Source organism: Bombyx mandarina, chromosome 16 (genome assembly GCF_030267445.1).
Source record: "Bombyx mandarina strain Sakado chromosome 16, ASM3026744v2".
Classification (NCBI taxonomy): Eukaryota; Metazoa; Arthropoda; class Insecta; order Lepidoptera; family Bombycidae; genus Bombyx; species Bombyx mandarina.
The window spans coordinates 7,621,798-7,649,375 of NC_143222.1; the positions used below are offsets into that span (position 1 = coordinate 7,621,798).

General features: G+C 35.7%; 1 protein-coding gene across 1 annotated transcript; it reads left to right on the forward strand.

Annotated features, from left to right (window-relative positions):
• Window positions 1–848: 848 nt before the first annotated feature.
• spidey (hydroxysteroid 17-beta dehydrogenase 12 spidey) lies at window positions 849–27,080 on the forward strand. The gene is made up of 6 exons (XM_089733571.1): window positions 849–1,165; window positions 16,944–16,990; window positions 21,122–21,197; window positions 21,747–21,915; window positions 24,750–24,918; window positions 26,085–27,080. Exons 1-6 carry the CDS (start codon window positions 1,015–1,017, stop codon window positions 26,412–26,414), a joined length of 942 nt encoding a protein of 313 aa, XP_089589697.1. The 5' UTR covers window positions 849–1,014; the 3' UTR covers window positions 26,415–27,080.
• The last annotated feature ends 498 nt before the right edge of the window (window positions 27,081–27,578 follow it).

Below are 27,578 nucleotides of genomic sequence, written 5' to 3' on the forward strand. Positions count from 1 at the left end.
CTTAAAAAGAACAATATAGATCATACTTTTGTTATAAATGATTTATAAACATGTGTATGCCCAATTGTTATGAAACTGTGCACACGTTTATTTAATAGCGCAACATGACCACTCCGACGATCATAGTTATGCTAGTACCGGATAGGTGGCGCTGGTGGCAGTGATTCTTATCTTTTGAACCATAGGTCGAATTGATAAGAAATCTATATATATATATATAAAACAGAATGTATATGTGTATGTGTGTTCGCCTAAATTTATTTTACTTAGCTTTCTGAATCGTGTTATGGCTTTTATTTTTTAATATAAAATTACATTTTGTTGCGGACGAAGGTGCGGAGATACACATAAAGGTATACAATACAATATTATTATTCCAATCGCGATTTGATACAATTAAATATTTGCAACTTGTCACTTTTGTCACAAAACTGCAGACAGCAGAAAAAATACTTCTGAGTACCTACTTATATGTTCTGAAAATTGATCGTGAACCTAAAATGAAGTAGCTATATCGAAAATAAATGAATTAGTATTTTTACTGTAAATCATTGTCACAAAAATTGTTGACAGAAGACATATGGACAATTGTATTGATAAATTAATGCGATCGGTTGACTACATAACTGAGTTATTTATTATTCCTATCAATTCAACATGACTTGTTAATTCTTTGTCCAAAAAATTAATCACTCCTTATTTTTTTTTACGATAAACGATAACATAACCTATGCAGTCCCGATAGCCTAAATAATACTCTTGCATGACCTTCAACGGTACCCTTATCGAATGACAAAGACACCAACAGTTTCCGTCTCTTTCTCGTCAATTTATTCGGCTGTTCAGTTAATCTATTCGTGCTTTTTCGCGACTCCACTCGCTATCGTTCACTCCGTGCGCATGCTTACTTTCTTCGACGGTTAGTGCGCATGCGCGGTTAATGTCAAGCGCTTGTGACGTGTAGTGCACTCTTTTAACTAATTTAACATAAAACTAAGCATTTAATTTAACAAAATGGCCCTATCGAATCTAGAAAAACTCGGAATATTATTTATTGCATTTTTTATTTTTTATTGCCTTAAATTCTTGTGGCATTTCTTGTATACGTACGCCATTGGACCTGCAGTGCATTGTGTTGATTTCAAGTCCAAAGGGAAATGGGCACGTAAGTACTTATTAATATTCTTGCAGCACTTTTAAGCTGTAAACAGTCGTTAAACGCCAGACACTTTCTACTGTACTGATAAAAGCGTATTAAGGAAAGTGAAATCTTGTGTGAGATTCTCAATGCTAAAGGTCAATGACATTTCATTGATGCAGTTACATATTTTAATGGCGGGTTCTATCAAATTACGTAAAACTATTTCCTGTGTTTTGTGAACTTTTGTGTTCTGTACTACTCTGTATTTTTACTATAGTATTCTTTTATTCTATTCTAATTTTAAAAACGATGACTAGGTACTTCATGGAATTGCTTTGCTCAGTATACGATTTAATTCATTTAAATTTTAATGAATAGACGCACTGATTATTGGCGTTTTGATTCGTCAGTCAACATTGGGACTTTCTGCTTGGTAGAATCTGCCGCAAAGTAATCACGGGTCGAATAGAAAATAAATAAATAAGATTAAATCTACGGACAATAATGAACATTGAACTCGTTTATTTTGTGGCAATACGATATCAAAAGGGAAAGATTACTGTAATCTTAAAATGGAATAGGAAATAGGAATAGGAACTTATTTCTATGATGTTCTAAGGCTAACAGTAGTTTTTCGGCGTGCACTGTGGTACCGTAAGTTTCGTGTAGTCGGTGTGTTGAAGCTCGATGGGGTTTAGTCGGTAGTCAGTTCTGCAGGGCAAGTGCCTCATGCGCCTTTTTCAAGGCGTACCTTATAGTGAGAAATTGGGGGAGGTGGAGGACCTCGGTCCTTCTCTTCTCCCCTTCTTCCTCTCAGGAGGCGCCGGAGTTCGACATAACCCGGTCCGTTAGCCCCCTCGACTGGGTATCCGTAAATGGATTCCCCAGCGTTAAAAAAAAGGGTAACAGTAGTCAGGTTATTGAACCTTTTTACTTTTACTATTGTATAAATGTACTAAACGTATTATTAAAGGGTAGGCAGCGGCTCGGCTCTGCCCCTGGCATTGCTGACGTCCATGAGCGACGGTAACCACTGACCATCAGGTGGACCGTATGCTCGTCTACTTATACGGCAATATAAAAAAAAAACAACCAGTACATAGTATCAAACACACATATATACACACAAAACACTACTTTACCTCATTAAGCACATTGGAGTGTGTTTGAAACGTTTGAATCCAGATCACTTCTATTTTTAATTTTGTTCGTTGACGCATCACGCTAAAGCTTAACCGTAACTTTTCATTTCGAACCTTCTAATTATAATTAATTTTTTTTTCTCACTCAGATATCTGATTTAAGCATACAGTGTGCTTAGTGCGAGTTTTTTGCGACTGCGTAAAAATTAACTCAAATTTGTATGGAGTTGGAACTTTTACCTACGTTTGCGACTAGGGGCGCTGTTCCAACTGCATACAGGTTTGGGTTAACTTTTACGCTATCGAGAACGTTAGAAAAAACTCGCACTAAGCACGTACGCATTAATATTTTCCTATCGAAATTAAAACAATTCTTTAGAACCGAATAAGAGCAATACCAAATATGGATAGTGAATATTATAATGAGTTTCTAATTCTTGTACCTATTTCCCTATAAAAATGTATATATTTTGTACGAGTTTAAAACAAGAAGAGCCGCGATACACGTAGGTACTTACTTTTTTAATCACCCTATTAATTTGTTATACTTAATATATCTATCTATAATTAAGGTAAAGTACATCCATTTTTAAACACTTTGCCCGTTTAATAATTAATTTCCTTATATTAAAAAAAAGGTTTTTCGATACTTAATATATTAAATAATTTTACGTATTAATATATACAAATACCGACAATGTTTTTTGCCTCCTTCCTTAATTTAATTTAATTAGGCGTCAAAAATGGCGTCGTTGCGAATTAGTATGAAATTAATTTTAAATTAAAAATTAACTTAACTTTGACGTATTTTCTGTAATAGGAATAAATTTCTGTAATTGGAATAGGAATAAATACTCCTTGTGTGGCTTACAAGGAGTATTTATTCCTCCTGTGAATACGATGTTACGATGTTCTCAACAAATTTCGGGTCCTCCAAGGAGAAGTAAGGAGTATACTCGTAACTATCTGGCTTCATTTTTAATTAAATATAAGGCAACTATCCCACTAACAGTCAATTCATTTTTTAATTTATACATACTGAACTAATGATAGATTGTAAGGCCCGATTAGGATCAGAATAAATCAATTCGATTAGACTCGAAGGACCATCAGAACGTAGTCATTAAAAAGGAATACGAAAAAAACCTACTTAGCGGACTTACATAGCGGACTCTACTCAAGTGTGAAAATGAAAAAAGAACACGACATTACTTTCTAAACAACCCTTAATTCCCGAATGTGTATTAAATGTAATAAAAAAGAAAAGGTTGAAATTTTGATAAACATTGTATTCTCTTTAGTACTATTTTGTTTAAGGCAATAATACTAAATAGAAAACTTTTTAATATTACCATATATTATAATAATACATATTCTAAATCTATTGTTAATTTAAATTTTAAGCGTTCAAGATTTTTTTTGGAAAGCGAACTGCGTAATTTTTTAATTATTAAATTGAATTTTTTTTTTCGTTAGCAAAGAATAGTCGTTTATTTAACCTCGAAAAATACTTTAGTAATAATTATTTTGTTTTTGATGTTGTTTATTTCATTAGTATTTTTACGCGCTGGGGTTCGGGATAAATGAAACTCTACCGAATTACAAGTTAACATTGTATCAGCACCTAGAACACTCACAGAACACTTTAAAATTCTTAATCACTTCTTCTGCTTCGCTTCAGGTGATCCGTTCGCTGTTTCACTTCGAGTAGTTCGATTACTAACTGACTGCCTGCCATCTCTGCAACGCTTTTATGGCCGATACTAAATCCGTAGAATTGTCGAGAACATTCCTCACAAGTCGAGTATTTTCGATGTGTGTTTCCGCTATCTGATAATAGATGGCGTTAAACTTCTCGAGTGTTCTAGATGTCACTAGATCCTTCGATATTCGTTCGGCTATTCGGCGATAGATACTCTTACCGGCGTGACAGTATTGGGCATGCCTTGCAACCATTGCACTACACTATTGGGATGTATAATAGTATACGTTTATTTTTAGTAGCAACCTCATCCTTTTTTTTCTCGTGTATGTGTAATTGCGCTAACATTGATAAGTGTTCACCGTTTGAATTCAAATTCGTTTTAGGTATTACTTTTTCTCTTTTATTTGTCACCTAATAAGACATTTGTTTAGTAAAGATATTAATCGGCTGACACGCAGAGGAGATAATTGTACTTAAATGATTTGTCTTTTGAAGTTAAACTTCTTTAGGTGCGTTATGAAAAATTGATGAAAGTGAAATTTTACGCTGCGCGCGCACCGTGACGCAAAATTAACAGAATGAAGTTGCCCACTAAATCGCTCATTACAATACGACCGACGTAACTTGGCGAGTCTGAATATAGCCGCAGGTGAACTTTCCGAACCGTACCGAGAATTACCGAATTTATACGATGTCAAGAAAAGGGATGTCCAATATGCGTGTTTGAGGATGTTGTTTAATCGATTTTTTTTCAAATTGATTAAAAAATGAAGTATAACTTACGCGCGTACATAAGTACACAAACCCTTTTTTTAATATATTTTTTTAAATTAATATTACTAAAATTCGTTGTTAACTACTAAACAATAAAAAAACTTTTGAAATTAAAATCCGAATATGGCTGTATCGTAAAGGCGAAAAACTAAATTCAAACAAACCAAATACCAGTATTAGTTCAATCTATGTGAAAAAACTACATTTTTTGTGCATGCGAAAAAAAAATTTTTTTTATTGCTTTGGGTGGGTGGACGAGCTCACAGCCCACCTGGTGTTAAGTGGTTACTGGAGCCCATAGACATCCACAGCGTAAATGCGCCACCCACCTTGAGATATGAGTTCTAAGTTCTCAAGTATAGTTACAACGGCTGCCCCACCCTTCAAACCGAAACGCATTACTGCTTCACGGCAGAAATAGGCAGGGTGGTGGTACCCACCCGCGCGCACTCACAAGAGGTCCTACCACCAGTAAAAATAGACAGCAGCTAGCACAATATTCGAACGTTGACCAAAAACGCGTTAGTCGTCGGTGAATCAAGAAAAGTATAAGAAATTCGAAACGTCGACAAAATTATATTGACAATTAAAGGTAGTTTTAAACTTAACACTCATCAAAACCAAAGATAACAACTACTTGAATGATTCTGAGACCGATTTCGATCGTCTCGTTGAACTAATTCTTGGTCCTGATCACTATTTCGTCGGAACAGTCCCGCTGGGAATCAGTATATTTGGTATATGATGGTGATACAGTCTTTTTTGGTCTACCATAGCTAGTAGCCTCGAGAGGATATGCTAGTTTCACCGAGCGTATAGGTGAGCTCACGGGGCTCAGCCTGGGCAACTTTTCTAAGATCTGCCCTAGCAAGAGTGGTGCTTCGCTGAATTTACAAACGAATTGGTATCGTGGGGATGCAGACAGTAATTAATTTATTATTAGCATTGATCGTAGATATTAGGTAAATATGTATGCGATACGTATTTATATGACTACTAGCTGACCCGGCAAACGTTGTGTTGCCTTAAATAAGATTTCTAGGGAAATTCTAGTGTAGAAAAAAAACAATAAAAACAAAAGTGTGTGTGTCCGCTCCGACGCACGACTGGAGTTTACTGGATATAAAAAATTAAACGAAACAATACGAGAAATAGTTCTATATTACGACAACACGATACACTACAGATTATTAACAAATTAACGAGACACAAAACAAACGACTAACAAATATATGAAAATACAATAATGAGAGAAACGCGCGATCAGTACGAGGCTTTGTGGCGGACTGCCGGCGCATGTACTAGCATGTCACACGAAATGCGCATAACGCATTTCGTGTGACATGCTAGTACGATTTTGGTCCCCATAATTTTCATACCCCGGGCCTATATATGTAAATCGATTCTAAAGGAGTAAACTCCAAAAATATTTAGGGGTGGACCACCCTTAACATTTAGGGGGATGAAAAATAGATGTTGTCCGATTCTTCACCCTGGTCAATATGCACGCTAAGATTCACGAAAATCGGTCGAGCCGTTTCGGAGGAGTTCAATCACGCACACCGTGACACGAGAATTTTATGTATTAGATATACGAGTATTTAACATTATCTGTGTTAAATTTCAGACTGTTTTTAAATAAACCGGCTATACATTATTGCTTAATTAAATTTAATTTTGTAAAAAACAGGTTTGTGACAATAACACATTGTTTAATTACAATACAATTTTATTAATCTTACTTAATTATGTGGGGATGTGGAAGGTCATGTTTTCAGTAATAAACTTAATACTTTATTTATTTTCTTGGTTATAGAAATTACGCTACTTCGATATTTGAGTGCAAAACCTATAATCCTACTATAGTGCAAATGAATAAAATTTTAATATATCCGTTCAATGTATAAGAAAATTCTTCTTACTTCTTTTTAAAAGAAATATCTTTGTTGATCCTAACTCCGATAGAGGATCAACTTATCCTGGTGAAACTGGAAAGGCCTCCGGGCCACCAGTAACCCTTCAATCCTAAAATTAAAAAATTTAAAAAGTGGATCATGACCCCTCTCACAATTTTTCACGTAAATTTACAGATGAAATAAAATACATACTGTAATGTCAAAGATATTAGCCATCTTGGACCTAGGTGCCTACTTATCTTTGTCTTGTATTTGTTGTATGTCTATCACAGAAGAAAGAACTTACTGAGGGGCTCAATTGTGGAGACATGTTTTTTTTTTTAAGAATTCAGTGATCATATTACGAATTTTGAAAATATAGTATTCGTAATTATAAACATACACTTTTAAAAAAATGTTGCCAAAAATATAACCCAAATTTTTAGTGACAATATTTATGATGACTAGTTGATTACGATTAGTCTAATGACACTTGTTGTCCAAAGCTGTTGCCACCTCCGGCGAGCCACGATAAATGCGATTTTAAACTTTACGTTAAAATCGACGAACGGATAGACTAATTTAAAATTAAAGGAAGAATCTAGGGAAATGCTAGGTGGTAGGACTGGTGGTAGGACCTCTTGGGAGTCCGCACGGGTAGGTACCACCACCCCGCCTATATCCGCCGTGAAGCAGTAATGCGTTTCGGTTCGAAGGGTGGGGTAGCCGTTGTAACTATACTGAGACCTTAGAACTTATATCTCGAGGTGGGTGGCGCATTTACGTCGTAGATGTCTATGGGCTCCAGTAACCACTTAACATCAAGTGGACTGTGAGCTCGTCCACGCATCTAAGCAATAAAAAATAAATGCTATATTGACTTTCAGTACGAGCTACAGCTGATATTTTTGTTCTCCCTTTGGATATGTTTGACTGACAAACAAACCTTCATATAACCTTAAACTTTTTTACATCTATGCTGCTTCTTAATATACATCTCTCATATGCACTTATGAATATCGTAGCCATTTTGCACTAATAAGACAGGTTACCACCTCACACTTTGAATTTACCATATTGTTTGCACGCATATTAAAATGAGTATGAAATATGCATAAATTACTCATTAAATTCAGTAAATTTAAAATGGATTTTTATTAAATACCACTTTGTTAACTGTGAAAACAATACCGATAATTAATTATTAACATAATATACATTTACGTGGTTCGGACTTTGACACGAATACGTTTTGTTTTCATAAATTGCGACCAAAGTTCATTCGTCGGTTTTGTATACTTTGAATTTTAATTTTTAGATTAGCATTAGTGATACGTACTGATAATTGTCAATAGTACCGAAAGGTGTGATGTTCACGGGTGTATTTCTCAAAAGTATATTGAACAACTTGCAAACTTTATATTTATATATTTAAACATTAAAAAATATTAAGAATGTCGCCTCACGTATCATGCACGTAAATTGCACTGCAAAGTAAGGACCTTTTCGTTAATATTTTTTTATGACGTACACCAGTGATTCTCAACCACTGTTCCGCGGCACTTTTGTGTGCCGCCAAATTTTGCAAATATACAATAATGTTAATATTATTAAATTATATCATATTAAAAGAAAAATATTTTAAACATGAATATATATTTAAATCCACAAAAAAAAAATTATAGTATATTTTAGTTTATTTCGTATATTAAAATTTTTTGATAAACTATTTATGCAGTGTGTTGTAGTAAGTAAATAATTTTTTACTTTTTTTTTTGTGTGCCGCCAAATTTTGAAGTCGTTTAATATGTACCGCAACAAAAAAAAGGTTGAGAATCACTGACTTACACGTCAAAACTGTCAATTATTTTGAGTAGCGTCAGCGTGATATAACTTTGTCTCTGGTCTTAACTAAGAAACGTAACATTGTACAGTGTACTTTAACTTTCGGTTTATGTACCTACAAAGTCTCGACCACAAACGTGTGCTTACGAGAGAGGTCCTACGGGAAGTAAGATAAGTATCCGTAGTAACATACCGCTACATTAGAAAGTTTGGTCTTTTTCGTCTTTATCATCGTTGTGAGGTATGTTGGTGTGGTCATTAGTGCTTTTACGGCGTGAGGTCACGTTTTGGTACAAAGGTACGGACGCTCTATAATATATACATATATACACATGCCGTATGCTTATAGGCAGACCAGCATACGGCCCATCTGATGGTAAGTGGTTACCGTCGCCCCTGGACGTCAGCAATGCCAGGGGCAGAGCAAAGCCACTGCCTAACAAATTATTTTTATTTTATTATTTATATTTTAGTCTGGAACTGTTTTTTTACTGGTTAAGTTTTAACTCGCTTCCGTAGGTACCGCTGTTCTGCATATTTCTGATTTGAGCTATCATACGCTCCATTTCGAAAGTTGAAGTAGGTGGTAGCTAGGCTAGGTAGGTAGGCCGGTAAGCACTTGGAATCAAATGATCAGTAAAGTTCTTTGATCTAGAGCAGGGATTCTCAAAGTGGTTGATTTCGACCGCTTGGATGTTCCCAATTAATGTTTTTCTAAATGCTGTATCAATTGTGATACAGTTAAAGTATCATAGTTGTACTTTAAAAAACTGAAATCAATAGTGAGCTCTGACAAGTTGGTGCAAGATAATGTATTCGACCATAGAAGTTTTCAGGCATGTATTGATTTTCTCTATGCTTGACGCTTGCCTAAACGCGATTTTATGTCAACAAATTCATAGTCAAGTTCAAGTCCAAACGAGCTCCTGATATTTTTCTGTGTAACAAGCTTGCATTTAGCCTGAAAGTCAATTTGTGTTTTCGAAATTCGTATGTGCTTGAATGATAATACAGAGTGTATTATCTACTAATTTGCTTGAAGAGATTATGAAGTGATTATTTATCTTAATAAATTGACTGAAAAATAATTTACAAAACTAATTAATTACATGTTAGCATTTGAACACAATTCACATGCCACCTTCATAATAGATTTACTTTTATGGTAACGGTATTTTTTAAATTTTCGTTTTCTACACAGTTTTAATACCTTTTGCACCGTATCGTCTCACTCTGAAATGAACTTCCCTCCACGGTGCTTAGGTACAAAATACTCGTACTAGAACAGATTTTTTTTTTTTTTTATTGCTTAGATGTGTGGACGAGCTCACAGCCCACCTGATGTTAAGTGGTTACTGGAGCCTACAACGTTAATGCGCCACACACCTTGAGATATAGTTCTAAGGTCTCACAGTATAGTCACAACGGCTGCCCCACCCTTCAAACCGAAACGCATTACTGCTTCACGGCAGAAATAGGCGGGGCGGTGGTACCTACCCGTGCGGACTAACAAGAGGTCCTACCACCAGTAATTACGCAAATTATAATTTTGCGGGTTTGGTTTTCATTGCACGATGTTATTCCTTCACCGTGGAAGTCAATCGTGAACATTTGTTAAGTACGTATTTCATTAGAAAAATTGGTACCCGCCTGCGGGATTCGAACATCGGTGCATCGCTCAACACGAATGCACCGGACGTCTTATCCTCTAGGCCACGACGACTTTTTTATCACAGTTCAGTTCAAGTGAGGCTTTAAATAGTACTTACTTAACGACTTATCGGACTTGCGATTTTTACGAGCCGCAATGTGCGTCACAATCTCTACGTCAATTCGTTTCAAGTCGCCCGGCAATGACTTTCACCTAAGCTACGGCCAAGTTCAAGGAAATATAACGTTTAACGCAATACATTCAATGTCGTTTTTGCTGTGAGCCTATTTTGTAACGAGACTGGTTTGGCGTGAAAGGCTTGCACGGTAAAAGTTTATATGCGTACAGTAAAATTTCTTTAGTTATCTAAACAATAAAAGTATATAGCTGAACGATTTAGTACTGGAAGTTACTAGAAGCACACACACACATATTGTTAAATCAAATTAGTTAAATTTTTTTTTAATTATCAATTTATTGTTGAGTTAATTAATTCGAAAAGATTTTTTCTAATATTTTTGAGACTTTACGTTTTTATCATTAAGCGTACGTTTACTCTCGACATGTCTTTTATTTCTCGATGTTGTTAGGCGAGGCGAACTAAGGGTCCATTAGGTTTTTATGGTTATAATGTCCAAAGGAACTATCAGAACCATCCATCCGTAGGGGAAAAATGGGGTTTGATGACATAATAATATTAAATTCGATACAATAGGTATATATCTTTGCAGACGCGCACATAGATTGTTTTTACGCTACCATGCGTAAGAGGTGTGAATCTCTGGTAAGCAGAGTGAGGGCCAGCTCCAACAGTATCCTGAGCATGATCGCAAGCAGGCTGGACTGTGTATACATGGGTCGCTGTGGTGCCATCTCCCATGGGATGTTACGACTGTAATTCATTGTGATGTAAATATAACTACTAACATAGGTCTAAGTTTTATTAACAATTTATAAGAGTCATGGTTACTTGCAATAAAAACATTATTATTATTATTATTATAAATATTAATACCGTGTTGTGTGTGTACTTACCTACTGAATACGGTAAGTTCAACAGTATCAAATGCAAATTATGCAAATTCGGGCACATCAACGTAAATTGTTGATTCAGCATCAAACTCGATTATGTAACTTAATTCGTCGAATTATTGTTCATGTTTTGTTAATACTGTTGTGTGTTTTAATATAATTTGTTATAACAAAGCATTATAAGTTGAAATATAATATAATAATTGGAAATAAGGATTTCAACGATAGTGGGTAATGCACCAAAATAGTGTAATCGGATTAGAAGAATCTTTGTAAAATAATATAATATAGTATTTTAACATATAATTTGGACATGTCAGACTTATACAAACCCTTGGTATTTCAAACAATAAACGATCATAAATCTCTATACATGCTATTTTCACCCACTCAAACGAAACAAGTTCAGAAGTAACAGCGCTAGTGTTATTTAATAATATTTTTAGCAACGGCTTAATAATTTAAATAAAAAAAAAAAATACAAAAGTGGGTAGGAACGATCGACACAGAATATTAAATCTATGACAAGTGAACGCTGCGCGCGCTTCTAGCCAAAGTGATCCGAGGTGGCGTGATGTCCCCGCTGGTGGGTCGGTTGCCCCTCCAGATGACGTCACGAGTCCACGTGAGTGCTCGTCATCAATGGCTCCGCCCATCGACTTTGACTTAAGAGGAAGTCGCCTCTAATACGGCCTCTCCTGACTGGTGGACGTCCACGTTCACCTCGACGTCATGACCGTCTTCAATCTCTGACGATGCAGGACTCACTGTGTGCACAGCGTTTCTATCGGGGTGTTCTATGATATCGTCATAGAAATAGATTGTTTGCATTACCATCATGATTTTTGTACCATGAACCATTAGTAAAAGTTAGTAGTTTTTGTGAGCATTTTACATCACATTTCAGTGTGTTCATGTATAGTAGGCTCTTGTTGAGTTACGTTAGATGTACTGACGACATGGCACTGTTACCATATCGGTTGTATAATATACTGTGAGAGTAAAGTCTGGTTGACATGGCCAAGTTAACATGTCAAGCCAATACACTCGTAACGTGAACTGCGTTACCACGTCACACCTTTACGTGAACTTTGTTACCACGTCACAACATATACGTGAACTATGTTACCACGTTACAACATCTACGTGAACTATGTTACCACGTCACAACATATACGTGAACTATGTTACCACGTCACAACATATACGTGAACTATGTTACCACGTTACAACATCTACGTGAACTATGTTACCACGTTACAACATCTACGTGAACTATGTTACCACGTTACAACATCTACGTGAACTATGTTACCACGTTACAACATCTACGTGAACTATGTTACCACGTAAATCTCTGCGTGAACTATGTTACCACGGTACAACATCTACGTGAACTATGTTACCACGTAAATCTCTGGAAGCATGCAGTCAACCCCAAGAATGTTTGACATTACGCGTCACTGGTGACTCAACTAGTGCCTGAACCCTACGAGGACTCGGCCTTACCTGACCTCCACCAAAAATTAAATCAAATCGTGAATCTGTAGACTAGCGTTCGCGAGTCAACCAGAGGGCCCATTATGCCCCTTATCATTATTAAAGTTTCGAGTTTGTCAATCAGACCTCTGACCATCTTAAGACAGAGCAACGATCTCCTGGCCCACTCGACGTATGATGCAAAGCAATCTGATGCTAATTGCATAGCATTATAAAGAATATTGGCATAGTCTAACTTTTGCAGACCCAACGGCTTAAAGTCTTTTACGAAGTTACCCCACGTCCGGTCACTATCACACGTGTAACCAAGTACGCTCATCACTCTTAAGACAGCCCAAAACTCGTGACAAATACTCGGTGCCTTCCCAGTTAAGGATCTAGCCCGTTCTACTTCCTTACACAATGTGTCTATGTATTGCACGGCAGGGTCAAACTTAGAAATAAGGTAACCATGAGTTCGATCTGAATTTACGAATCTAATGGATTCGGTTAACATCCGTGCTGATGTGGTAGTTGCCTCTTTATTGTCACAACGCGTGGTGGAACTATTTTACATCTATTCTCAAACGCGGGTACAATCGACACGGCAATGGAACAAGACGGCGTCCCGTTTACATGATCACCGACTTGGACAGTCGGACTGTTGTCTAATTGACGTATTGATGGAGTGTGTTGCCGACTAGTAACATTTTGAACCCTTCGAATGTTATTTCCACCCATCGAAACTGAGCATTCAGTCTCGAGCATGTTCTATCGCGTCAATAAAAATAGACCGTAAGGTCGGTTGTGATAAAGTCGTTGACCTAGTTACTTGGTGATTTATTACATTTGATAAGAAGGTATCCGACAAAAAATCTACTTCGCACCAAGAATCGATATCATTAACACTGGGATCAAAATTAGAAATATAAAAATGTTTCGACCTTACTTTGGACAGTGCACTTAATGCTCCGATGATCCTGTCTGTAGCGTCGTACGCGCGGGACTCTGACGGCGGCGGTGATGTGATTCCCAACGCCACCACGGGTCCGGCGCCACCACCGTCCGCGGTCGAGGGACGTGCGTCTTCTATCTGCGACCCTAGCGGGCTCGACTCACGCGCAACGTTCACATTTGAGTTTTAAGCAATTAAACGCGCCAATATTATTCCTAATTGGTCTCGAACATTCGACGAATGCGAGCGTCCTCCTACCCTGCTTCCAGTTACACGTATATCGGTCATTACGTTGTTAATTTAATGCAAATTTTAAAAATAAGCTGTACGCCAGGATAACCCAAAAGCGGATAGGGCACAAGCCCTATCCCACTTCTGATTTTAGCAACGGCTTAATAATTTAAATAAATAAAAAAAAAATACAAAAGTGGGTAGGAACGATCGACACAGAATATTAAATCTATGACAAGTGAACGCTGCGCGCGCTTCTAGCCAAAGTGATCCGAGGTGGCGTGATGTCCCCGCTGGTGGGTCGGTTGCCCCTCCAGATGACGTCACGAGTCCACGTGAGTGCTCGTCATCAATGGCTCCGCCCATCGACTTTGACTTAAGAGGAAGTCGCCTCTAATAATATAGTAATTAAATTCTGTATGAATCCAGAAGACATTTATATATTTTTTCCTGTTGCTATTGTGGAAGTAATACCTGGTTTTTATTTGACGGTTCTTATGTCATACTAGTGAGTCCCTTTCACCATTCACTGTATGATTATTAAAAAAGCTGGTCTCGTAAAATTTCTACGAACGTATGTTGTTGATAGGATACCTTGAGTTATCCTCGGAGTGCTAAAAAATTTTACACAAAACTGTCAACTTAAGCGAAACAAACAAATTTCACTGTTTCAATATTACTCATTTATTTTTGTACGAAGAAAATATAATACTGTAGATAGCAATAGACAAATTAACTACAAAGGTAGTGTTTATTTTTTTTAAGAGATCTTCTACGGGTGACCCTTGAGATAATTACGATAGTTGAGACAAATATAATAAATAATTGCTGCTAATCATTGAACGATAACACAAATATTTTGACAGATAATAAAAAAAAAAATGTTCTGCGTTACACACGTATATTAATTACTAATAATACGTGAAGCAAAAACTTTGTATCCCTTTTAACGAAAATTGCGCGGACGGAGGAGTATGAAATTTTCCACACTTATAGAGAATATAGAGAAGAAGTGCACAATGCTAACATTTTTTTTTAAATAATGCATAAAAGGTACATTAAATCAATAAAGAAAACATTACACGCACTACATACCATGTATTTGACGCACACACGCATGCATACTATTTATTGTCAAACTTTTGTTCTTGACGTCTGTAGTCAAATTGAGAATAGATTAAATATTGTTTGTCTTTATTAATATTTTTTTATAGAGTAGCCTTGATGAAATTTGTGATTATAGAAGTATAGAATACAATCATAATACTGTACAAACTTACAATTCTAATTAATTATAGTCGAATTTCGACTACTGCGGGACCGCTAGTTAATTACTAATTAGCATTTTAATTTTTTATTTTAAGAGTGTACTCTGTGAAAAAATACAATATTTATTATGCGTGGATGTAATTTATTTCCTGCTGTGCAATGAAAACGTGATGTATGTGACTTATAAAAAGATTTAAAACAGCAAACTTTGCGGTAAAATTGGTCTACATACATACATTTTACGCTTTTTGATAAACCAACGTTTCTAAACAAACTTGGAATCAATTATACATACAATTCTGTGTTTGCTGAGGAGCATAGAAGGTCGCAACCTCCAAGTATCAGCTTCTGCAGAAATATTTCCAGTCTAATTCGATCTTCAGCAACGTCGATAGCTTCGGAAACTGGGGAAACAAATTCGAATCATGTCTAAAATTATCCTCGGTTTTAGCGAGTCTATACTAATATATAAATCTACAGTGGTTATTACGGATGTTCCGTTATGACTACTGAACCGTGCATCCGATTGACTTGAAACTTGGTATTCATGTAGAAAATACATGTGCTTAATGGATAGGCTAATATTAATATGAGTGTGAGACTCCCTATACCAGGTGCGGGGGCGTTAATGATGAGAATCTTTGTGGGGGTGACAAATAATAATGTTAATTTTAAATGCCCAGCGAAGCGGACGGGTACAGCTAGTCGTGGATATAAAATAAAACTACTTTTACCACTGCCGTGGAATCTTCAGTGACCACGAAAACTGTAAAGTATTTGAAACTTCGATAGTAAAATAATGACCATTAAAATCCCGAGATCGAAATGTAAAAGTATTATTAATTATGCTCCAATAAATATTTGAAGCCCTGTGATATCTATATCCTTGCTTTGATATGGATAGCCAGAAAGTTAATATTCAAAGAGAATATCAGCTGAGAGCTATCGGAATATATTACATATCAGAGTCCAAATACATATATGTATTACTGCGTAAATTGTAAAATTTGAGAACAAAACTAGCATTGCGCATCTTAATTCTGAAAGAGCTGTCTGTTCTTAGCCAGTCAAGTATGGCCAGGATTTCTCGTGATATTTTTAATTATTCGAATGTGCCTACGCAAGTCAGATTTTTGTGTATAATTTGTCTATTTATAAAGGCACCCATGTATATAAAACCGCCGACGTGCAACTTTCCAATTTTTAATATAACTAAGTAAAACCATTATAATTTTTTCTTTCTCTGTATCGTTTTAGTTTCGAAACCTCTAAAATTATGTCAGATTAATTGCCTATAAGATATATAAATTTAAGACTTCTTCAGTTTCCTTGTGGAGGGCACAGCCCAGTGGGTTAGCATAAATAGATTTTAATCATAGATATTTTCTACCTATAAATAGCAATAGATGCTAACTCATCCAGGGTCTACTTATAGTATTTACGTAAGCAATTACATCATCATCATCATCATTATCCTGCCTTTCTCCCAGTCACCTGGGGTCGGCGCAACATGTTTTCTCCTTCCATACTCTTCTATCATATACCATTTCTTCGCTCACTCCCCTCCTACCCATATCGTCTTTCACACGATCCATCCATTTCTTCTTAGGTCTACCTCTTCCTCTAAATCCTTGTGGAGGGCACAGCCCAGTGGGTTAGCATAAATAGGTTTTAATCATAGATATTTTCTACCTATAAATAGGAATAGATGCTAACTCATCCAGGGTCTACTTATAGTATTTACGTAAGCAATTACATTTTTGGGAAATTGATGAAACCTAGAGTATTTTTTTAAAGTATAAAAATGTGTTTGTTTTGTTACAGTTGTGACTGGATGCACTGATGGAATCGGAAAAGAATATGCTAAAGAGGTAAATATGCACATGCATATATTTTAAAAGCGTTAATGTATTGTAGTTTTGAGACAAACTTTTAAACGAAAATGCTACTCTAACAAGTGAATTCGAAGTTTTGCTTTTAGCCCTAGAAGAGAAAAGTAGCTCACTACCCGCCTGTAATAATGTGGCTATCTAAGGCCAGTGATTCATACCTGGATTTCAGCGAGCGTTGCCAAAATAACCGCCATCCCATAATTTGGTTGTACGGTGCTTAGTCTGGAATAGTAGAACACCATATCTTTTCGTACGTATCATACAAGGCGACCAAACGATTGACCGGGAAATGGACAGCAACATTTCCTGAATATTATGTCAAGGCATTGTGATCGCCAATTGACATTTACTAATATAAAGCCCATTGTCAGTCCGCTGTCGGTTCTACCCATGTTCTAACTACTTCAGCCGCAAAGGATCATAGTAATGAATTTCGGTTTGAAAAATGAAACAGCCGCTATACAAAACAAATGAGACTTCGACCTCATGGCTCAAGATATGTGCCGACTGTCACGTTGTAATATCTATGGACCCTAGTGAACATTTAATAGCCAATAGCAAACCCTTTAAATACACGACTTCCTCAGTCAACGGTAAAGTGTCATTAATTGTTATGTTGAAAAGATAACCGCAAAATTCCCACCTCTTAATTTTATAAAATAAATTAAAATAACAAATTCCTTCATTACCTTGAACGTGAAGGTATCAAAATTAAATTTATTAACTCATTCGTTGAACGTTAATAGGTACAGAAAGTTATATCTTTCCTAATTGGATAATAATTTTCTTAATTCAATCGTGCCCTCTGGTCCTGAAGAGGAATAACGACCCTAATAATATTGTTTTAGGAATTCTATTAAATTATCAAGATTCTCCCCATTAATTTGCATTTCAACTTCTCTTTGTCGTCTGTTCTATTTTGTGAGGACGTGTGTATTTTTAATCTTTTACTGCTATAAGCTAACATGTTATCATAACTTATATTGAATCCCCACGAGTAGGTACCACCACCCCTCCCTTTTTCTGCCGTGAAGCAGTAATGCGTTTCGATTTGAAGGGTGGGGCAGGCGTTGTAACTATACTGAGACCTTAGAACTTATAACTCAAGGTAGGTGGCGACATTTACGTTGTAGATGTCTATGGGCTCCGGTAACCGCTTAACACCAGGTGGGCCGTAAGCTCGTCTACGAACCTAAGCAATAAAAAAGGCTATCAGCATAGGCAAAAAAAAAACACAAAAAAATTTACCTTGTCTTGCGAGATATTCTTAGCTAAGCCACAATAATCAGTCATATACATCTACACCAGATACATATAAGTGAAGTAAATATTTGATGACGAAAAAAGAAACTAATTTATAATTCACTGTATCGATGGGAACCCAAACTCGCTTGCAGTTTTATTTCAAAAGGGGGCTAGTTAAACTAAATAAAGCAAATTACCACTTCATAAATCAGAAATATTGAGTAAATTACAATAAAAATTGAATCCATTATTTCATTAATCATTTAATTTTTTTTTTTTTTTTATTAATTATTATTATATTATGATACTTTGTGTATTAATTGTATGTATATTTACGGAGATATGTATGTGTGTATGTATGTGTATATGTATTTCACTGGAATGGTACACCGCGCGTAGTTCGTTTCCGAATGATTCCTCTCCGAGAATACTCTCTCTCTCTCTCTCTCTCTCTCTCTCTCTCTCTCTCTCTCTCTCTCACTCACTCACTCACTCACTCACTCACTCACTCACTCACTCACTAACTCACTCACTCACTCACTCACTCACTCACTCACTCACTCACTCACTCACTCACTCACTCACTCACTCACTCACTCACTCACTCACTCACTCACTCAATTACTCGACACGCAAAATGTATCAAACAAATCCATAAATTATAATGATATGACAAAATTTCAAGTATTCTAAAGACGTGTATAATTTCTAAACATTATTCACAAAACGTATTAACCGTCAACATGAAACGCGACACTTCCCTCAGCCTCGTCGGATAGGTACGTCATTAATTTCCATACATTTAATACAAACAGCCGATCCATTACAATATTAACATTGAAGCTGCGATACTGTTTTTTGATTAAATACGTGTTAAGAAGTGTTCATATATGTTTTTATATAAAAGCGCTCTCTCTCGCCTGAATACGATACTGTAATGTATCGTAATACAGTCGAATTTTTATTATTTCGAAGCACTCTTCAGTAATGAGCTTTCGTTTAATGATGCGTAAATGATTTAGTACGATGAAATGGTGTTTGAATGATGATGTCTGTGCGCCTGTACAACAAAATTCCATTACGTTATAATACTCATTGTAAAAAATTCATATAAAAAAAAAAATACTAATATTAAAAAATAAATAAATAACAATTTCATATTAAAAAAAAAAAAAAAGCCTCGCCGCTGAGTTTCTTGCCAATTCTTCTCAGGACGGAGGCTAGTTTTTGTGAATTGGCGGTAGTTCTTTGACGTTCAACAAGTATGTACTTTCATTTATGTTGAATAAAAATTTTTTTATTTGATTTGATTTGATGCCCAAACCAATCTTGTAAGGAATTGTTTGAGATCATCCCATGATCAGCCTGGCATCTGTGCGCTCATCCACAGTAATCATTTTTGCCACATACCTACATACATATTTGAATGAAGTTCGTTATGGTTACAGAGTATTTTTTCAATGAAAACCTTTTGCAAACTAGGTTTTAAATATGATAAATTCTTCAGTAGTAGAGTGCGTAATTGGCTATGTTGCTTGGAAAAGCAAACAGTAAACTTCCATTATTTCCTGCCTAACTACTTTCGGTTTCTAGTTGTAATTGCTTTCTACATTTAATGGTACTGATAGATGGGCTGAATGTGAAGTCCATAGGTACGGATTATGAATTAAGCATATCAATCTCAAGCATAGAGTACCCGGAATTGAGATATCAACCTTATATTTCACGCTGGGAGACGAGTCAGTTCAGCTTATAAAAATCTTTTAGCACTGATTATAAGTCGTAATTCTCATCTGTAAGATAAGTTGATCTTTTACGAAATGTTATGTAAATGTAATAAGTAAAATATGTAAAGTTTAACCTAAAAAACTTGTGCAAAACGTCTTTTTACGATTCTTCAATAGATAGACCAAGCCAAAATAACATTTGATAAACAATATGGTAAAGCAACTTGTAATACATTATATACTTCATAATGTTAATAATGGAAACTCAATCAGTACATAATTTATAAAAAAATAGTAGAATCTTGTGAGTTAACAAAATAGTAGAATCTGGTGCGTCTATAATAATATGTTGAAGAAAGGTAATAAAACAGGAAAGCTGGTAACTATTGTAGAGTAACATAAACCAACGATTTTGATACTTTTCTGTCTGTCTATCTGTTTTCTTTTTGTTCGTTCACATCTTTGGAACCACTAAAAGGATTTTAATGTAGTTTTTTCTATAGGTAGGTACACAGATATATCAATATAGGTGCTGAATGAAATGTTTTTTTTAATTAAAAAAAAATTATCAAACTAATTATTATCAATATATTATTAATTTTGGAAATTACTGTAAAACTGTTAGAAGTTACATAGTCAATAATATTATTAATATGTGAGTAACACTTATGTACATATATCTATTACTTTCTCATGCCCAAACCACAGATCTCAGAACCGATTATTATGAAATTCAATATAGATGAGTTAGATTTAGTATAGAGTCTATAGAGACAGATAAATATTTTGATATTTTCTAATATGCTATTTGATAATAATATATTTTTATATTTTCTTTACCACGCGATATAAAAATTAGACCAATCTAGCGAAACTGCGAGCGGAAAGCTAGTTATTGAATTAAAAAGTTTTTACGTATGTCATTACTCAGACTATTTCAATAACTTTGAATATCAGTCAGGCAATACGACTATCAGATTCATAAAATGGAATGACTGCCAATAAGATCGTTAACTGGTCTGATTTAAAAATGCTTGGCGCTTCGAATAAACTATAAATCTGATCTCTTGATGAATTTGTCTTTCCAATGAATGGCAAAGAATGAAAAATAAATTGATTTTTTCTATATTGTTTGCAGTTAGCCGCCCGTGGATGTGACATTGTTCTAGTCAGTCGATCTCTTGATAAACTAAAAGCAACAGCTGAAGAAATTGGTGAGTGCTTATAATTTTCATTGTAATCGAAACAATTGTTCAGTTCTAGGTTTTAATTTGTTTAGACAGATTGGTGAGCTTCATGAATAAGTGTTAAATATTACCAGGAGTCCATGTTATTTGAAAATATGAGATCGATTTATCAATTGTATGGCATATTTACTGTTCAGCATTCAAAGTGGAATAAAAAATAAGGATGGTGATATCGAGCCGGATACAAGATATGAAAAAATGACTAATTATTTTCTATACTTAATACAATTTTCTTGCTGTGTGTTCGGTTTTTGAGTTGGCATTTGACGTTAATATTCAGTACATTAAATCATTGTTAAGGCTTCGTCAAACAGAACGCGTAATTAGCGCGCGTCAGAGCGCTAAACTGACGCCGACGACGGTATGATACCGTTGTAGTACAACACATCCCGGCGTCATAGCGTAGCGCTCTGACGCGCGCTAATTACGCGTTCTGTTTGACGAAGCCTTAATAATGCTGTTCTTTATAATATATAACATTCACAATAATGTAGTAAACTCGTGAACTTTATCCAGAGAAAGAATACAAGGTAGCCACGAAGATAATCCAAGCGGACTTTAGCGAGGACGATAAGATTTACGAGAACATTGAGAAGGAAATTGCTGGTCTGGAAATCGGTACTTTGGTCAATAATGTCGGAGTTTCCTATACGTATCCTGAATATTTCTTGGACCTGCCAGAGTGGTGAGTATTAAAATATATTCTACATTTTATAGTTTGACGTGTAGCCTCAATCAAAATGAGCGATGAAATTCACATCTTAATAAGGATGTCCTTTAGTTCCATACCTGTGATTATAAAAAACGCCGATATGCATTACTAAATCGTAATTTACCAGTACCAATAATAAGCGATTTTTGATTCGTAATAAAGCACTTTTTTTTTTATTATTATTAATTGAAATGCTTGAAAGTTACCGAATTTTCACAATTCAATTTCAAAGTAGGTTCTTGTGCAGGAATTTTACTGTTTTAATGTGTTACTACAATACAGCTTCTAGTTGTTGTTTCATCGTTTACTTTATTCGAAACTTTCGATGCTGAGAGCAACTAAACTTTGCGACAAAAATACGGTACTATGGGGAAATGATTTAGATGAGGATTTAGCTTTAGATTGGGAAAAAGTATAATAATTTTTGGAAAGATACAAATCGTAGACTTCATTAAATTGTGTAATTAATCACAGCACAATCAAGGGCACAGCGAATTGTGGGGAAATTACTGGTCATTCATGTAGTAGTGGTAAACATAAGCACAATTCACCGTTCATCACTCAATAAACCTTGTTATTATGGAAGATATTTTAACAAGTTTTCTTACAAGCACATTATTATAATATGCATAAGTATAATCCAAATAGCAAACGTAAATTGAAATCGTAATACTTAATATATAAGGATTGTAGGCGACGTATCTGGAATACGTTATCGTTTTCGCGGGAAGCATTAAGACTAATTCGGAATGTGAGTGGCGTTGGTGCTGGTGCTGCTTCGTTATTTTCACTGAACAGAGAAAATAAATTCGCTTAAAGTACACGACGCGGTTCCTAATATACACAGTCGATTTGTTATTTTGTGTACGTTTTAATTTAAGACGAGAGTGAAATAGATTCTGTAGAATAAATAATTTCGAATCGAGATGAATTCGCTGCCACTGCCTAATTCGAAGCTTTCCATATTCGGACCGAGCGTCACAGATGGAAAAATGTTTTGGAAAAATTTTAACGTCAACTAAAAAGCAATCGCTTCGATAGATGCGGCGACGTCGTTTCCGTACGAGTTAATATCGCGGCGTGAAGCATTTCGAATATTGAACGCATCCTAACCGCACCACGTTGGGCGCCATTTTCAATGGGCGCCAGGTGTACCAATATCCACGTCGTATGAAATAAGTGCCATCGAAGTGAAATGTTATTTGAACTATCGACGCTCTATCGGACCGGTATTATTTGTGAAGCACCCGGTTTATTTATAGGTTATTCGAAAGTCATAAATATGGGTTATTGTTCAATTACAGATCGAATTTTAGTATGAGATAACCTGTTCATAGACTCTTAAGGAATTCTGTCTCAATTTTCGACTGAAACTTTGATTGTTAGACTCTAGATCGATTTTAATAATATGAATCGATGGATTCTTGTTTACCCTTTTCATCTTAATCTAAATTTAAAAAATTTAATGTACGAAATTACAGCTTTAATACGTAATTAATCCACATATGAACACCATAAATTTTCTCTTGTGTTACGGGTGCCGGAAATACATACACACAAACAAGAACAAATACATCCCGCCGCATAGAAGTTAAGATCATGGGACTAATTATTCAATCCGTATGACGTTAACTGCATTAGAATATAATGTAGAAATCAATTGAAATAGGGAATTTGATATTATTTCAATTGATTTCAGTAAAGCTTAGTAGCGTAATTAGTAGTTACTATGTGACTTTATTATGAAGGTAGGAAAAAATATTTACTAAAAAATATAAATTTTTAGTATAATAATATATTTTGAAGTCGTCGTGGCCTAAAGGATAAGACGTCCAGTGCATTCGTATGTAGCGATGCACCGGTGTTCGAACTTCGCAGGCGGGTACCAATTTTTCTAATGAAATACGTACTCAACAAATGTTCACGATTGACTTCCACGGTGAAGGAATAACATCGTGTAATAAAAACCAAACCCGCAAAATTGTAATTTGCGTAATCACTGGTGGTAGGACCTCTTGTGAGTCCGCACGGGTAGGTACCACCACCCCGCCTATTTTCCGCCGTGAAGCAGTAATGCGTTTCGGTTCGAAAGGTGGGGTAGCCGTTGTAACTATACTGAGACCTTAGAACTTATATCTAGAGGTGGGTGGCGCATTTACGTTGTAGATGTATATGGGCTCCAGTAACCACTTAACACCTTGTGGGCTGTGAGCTCGTCCATCCATCTAAGCCATAAACAAAAAAAAAATAAAAAAAATAAAAAGTATATCACTGCTTGAATTGAATATGTAAAATTTTAACATCCATTTTATGCAAATCACCGAAATCGCAAATGGCAATTAAACCCTATTTACTTGGAATTTCGAATAACCACAGTATTTAGGGGTAAATTTGTGGTGACAGTACTTTAACACTCTATGGTATAATTAGCCCTGACCCATTAGCCATAATAGAGGCGGTGGTTATCTGAATTCCGGAAACACGCTGGTCGCACAGACCCGTCGTAGGGAACCGTGAATATTCATCTTTAATTTTATTTTATTACACAAATGAGTAAAAATTACAGTACATCTGGTGTAGAATGGTTATCTAAGCCTATGGACAGAGCAATCTTAATTTCGCCTCTCACCTTGAGACATGAGGTCAGATATACGTAGGCGGGAAATTTGGGGAGCATGTAATTGAAACCTATAAATGAGTGTATCTTAAAAGTACACACAAATGGTTTTCAATTATTTCAATGCAATTGGTACAGATCAACCGTAGATTTAGCCATTCAATAATCGATATACATTACTTTTATTTAGGGATAAGCTCATCCCAACTCTGATCAAAGCTAATGTGGTCGCTGTAACAAAAATGACACGCATCGTCTTACCCGAAATGGTGAAGAGAGAAAAGGGCGTCGTTATCAATATCGGGTCTGCATCTTCGATCATACCGAGTCCGTTGTTGACTGTCTACGCTGCCACTAAGGTAAGACCATTAATTGATACAGATGTAGGGAAAAGAAAAAAATAATTCTGTTTGGCTTTTAAAATAAGCTGCAAGTCAAGCAGGCGATCGTAACTCGAGCGCCTCATTCATGGTTATTAAACTGTAGTTAGTCGTGATGACCTAAGGGATTTAACTCATGATGTATTCGTATCCAGCAATGCGACAGTATTGGCATTTGAAACATGCAGCTGGGTACTATTGTTCTTAACATGTGTCCACAAACTTCTTTCGTGATGAAGGAATGACGTCGTGCTATAAAAAAAAAACCTGATTATATTTAATTACCGACCCCAGATAACGGGAACAGGGACGGATAGTAGTATAAGTATTAGCAGTAGTGTCCACGAACTTCTTTCGTGATGAAGGAATGACGTCGTGTAATAAAAAAAAATACCGGATTATATTTTTGGGTTATAGCCGGTAGAAGTCATCCTGCTGTCTATTTTTGCCGCGATGCAGTCATACCTTCCAGCTTGAAGCGCGAAACGGCCGTAAACAACTAAATTGGAACCTTCTTCCTCGAAATGGTGGTGACGTTGTCATGGTGATGAGTGATACGTCGAGTATCTGGTCACTGGTCTCGTCATCAACATACTTCAAGACACATCGTATGGACGTGATATAGATTTTAGAAACATAATCCTATCCTTATTGGCGTGTAGGTGTATCTTTGGTCGTATGATCGTGAGCATTAATGAAACATGAAAGTGGAATGATACGCTCTAACTCACTACCCGCAATAACAGCCTCATCTCAACCGTTCTTTTTGTTTAAGTTTTTTTAATTTTGCTTAACATTTGTTCACTGTAAGCCTTCCACAAAATTTAAATAGTAAAGTGAAAAAATAAATAAGTAATTTTAGATGATACTCAGTTATTAACTGAGCTGAGATTCTAATGAAAAGGAGAAATCTCTACTTTTTTATATCATTCCTATGATGGCTCACCGATCTTGTACCATCACCTGTGACATCTACCATTTCCCGAGGAAGGTAGACGTCACGTAGGCAATAAAACTGTTAGCCTAATCAAATCTAAAACAGTGGGAACAGAATTATTATAGGTGAAATTTCTATAGTAAAACATTTCACCTATTTCCATTGCTAAGAAGTTTCGTCGAGAAATTCAAGGCTTGCTCTTTTCCAGGCATACGTCGATAAGTTCTCGGAAGGTCTCGACATGGAGTACTCGAAGAAGGGTATCGTTGTACAATGTATCCTACCCGGTTTCGTGTGCTCGAACATGTCCGGTATTCGTCGTAGCTCGTTATTCGCGCCCACGGCCAAGGTCTTCGTCCAATCGGCGATCAAGCTCGTCGGCACGACGACCAGGAACACTGGATACCTGCCCCACGCGGCCTTCGTGAACATCGTGAACAGCATCTACGAAACAGCAAACAGCTTCGGCACCTGGCTCGTCGTCAGATCCATGGAGAACAGCCGCAGGAAACTACTCAAAAAGTACAAGAGGCAGTAAAATTTCTCTATAACCCTTCCTAATCACACAATTTAATACAATAACAGCTGCTTCCGCGTAAAACCAAAGAAAGAAACTTTTGAGTTTTGAGTTAAAAAAAAAAAACACCCTTTATTAACAATTTTCGATAGCACCTTTCTTCTTTCCTAGCTGACTAAACAAATTTCTGTGGAACCAAAGATAAGTTATTTGTAAAGTATTAACAATATGCAAGAGAGGAATTATGTGCCATTACGTCCTATTAAAAAAAAAATGTTCAAAAGAAACCTAGCACATACTTAATGTTGATGAGTTAAATACGTTAAAACATAGTGATAAAGAAAAAACACCAAGTAAATTTTTATTAAAATTTCTATAGTAAAAAAAAAAAAGTTTTTGTATTCACAAATTTAATCCTAGCAATTTATAATTGAATATTTATCTTTACCGTTCCCTTAGTTTCGTATAAAAATATATCATATTAAAATAAAAGTGAGCGGTATGGTAGGTGGTATAATTTAATTAAAAAAATATATGATTGTATATACAATAGTAAAATCAACAATAACAAAATGTAGACAGACAGCTAACATAATTCTTGCATTTACGTGAAGCACGTGTGTAGTAATTAGTCACTGGGAATGTAATTTACTATTAAGTTGGTTTAATAAATTTGGTTTAGAACAACGTTGAGTTTAATTAACCTTGGTGTCGGTTTTGTCACTGTATATAATTAAGTCAGTAACACAACTCTCCACAAAGACTAGTACTACACTCGACGCACAGTAAGTATTGCGATCAGAAAAAATCCGTTGTCTGTAAAGTCGGTTTACTGACGATAGTTGAACGTGACAACGTCATAAGAAAATACTGATGGAATGGTTTCATTTTTCAAAAGAAATTTTTAATTTTATTTGTTTGATAAATATTTTGTATGGATATAGAGAAGGAGGTAAATGGAAATCACTATTGAATTGATCAAGCTACATTTATTTGTACGTATAAATACAATTATGCCAATATTTTTTTTACAATGTACTTAGTTTTTTTATAAGTATGAATGTGCTTTGAATTGTATTATTGTATAGCAGCTGTCCACGCGGACGCATCGCCTCAAAGCGAGGTAACGCCGCATGAGTCATGTTTTTTCGTGCGTGCAGCCGGCTCCATCGAATTATAAGACGT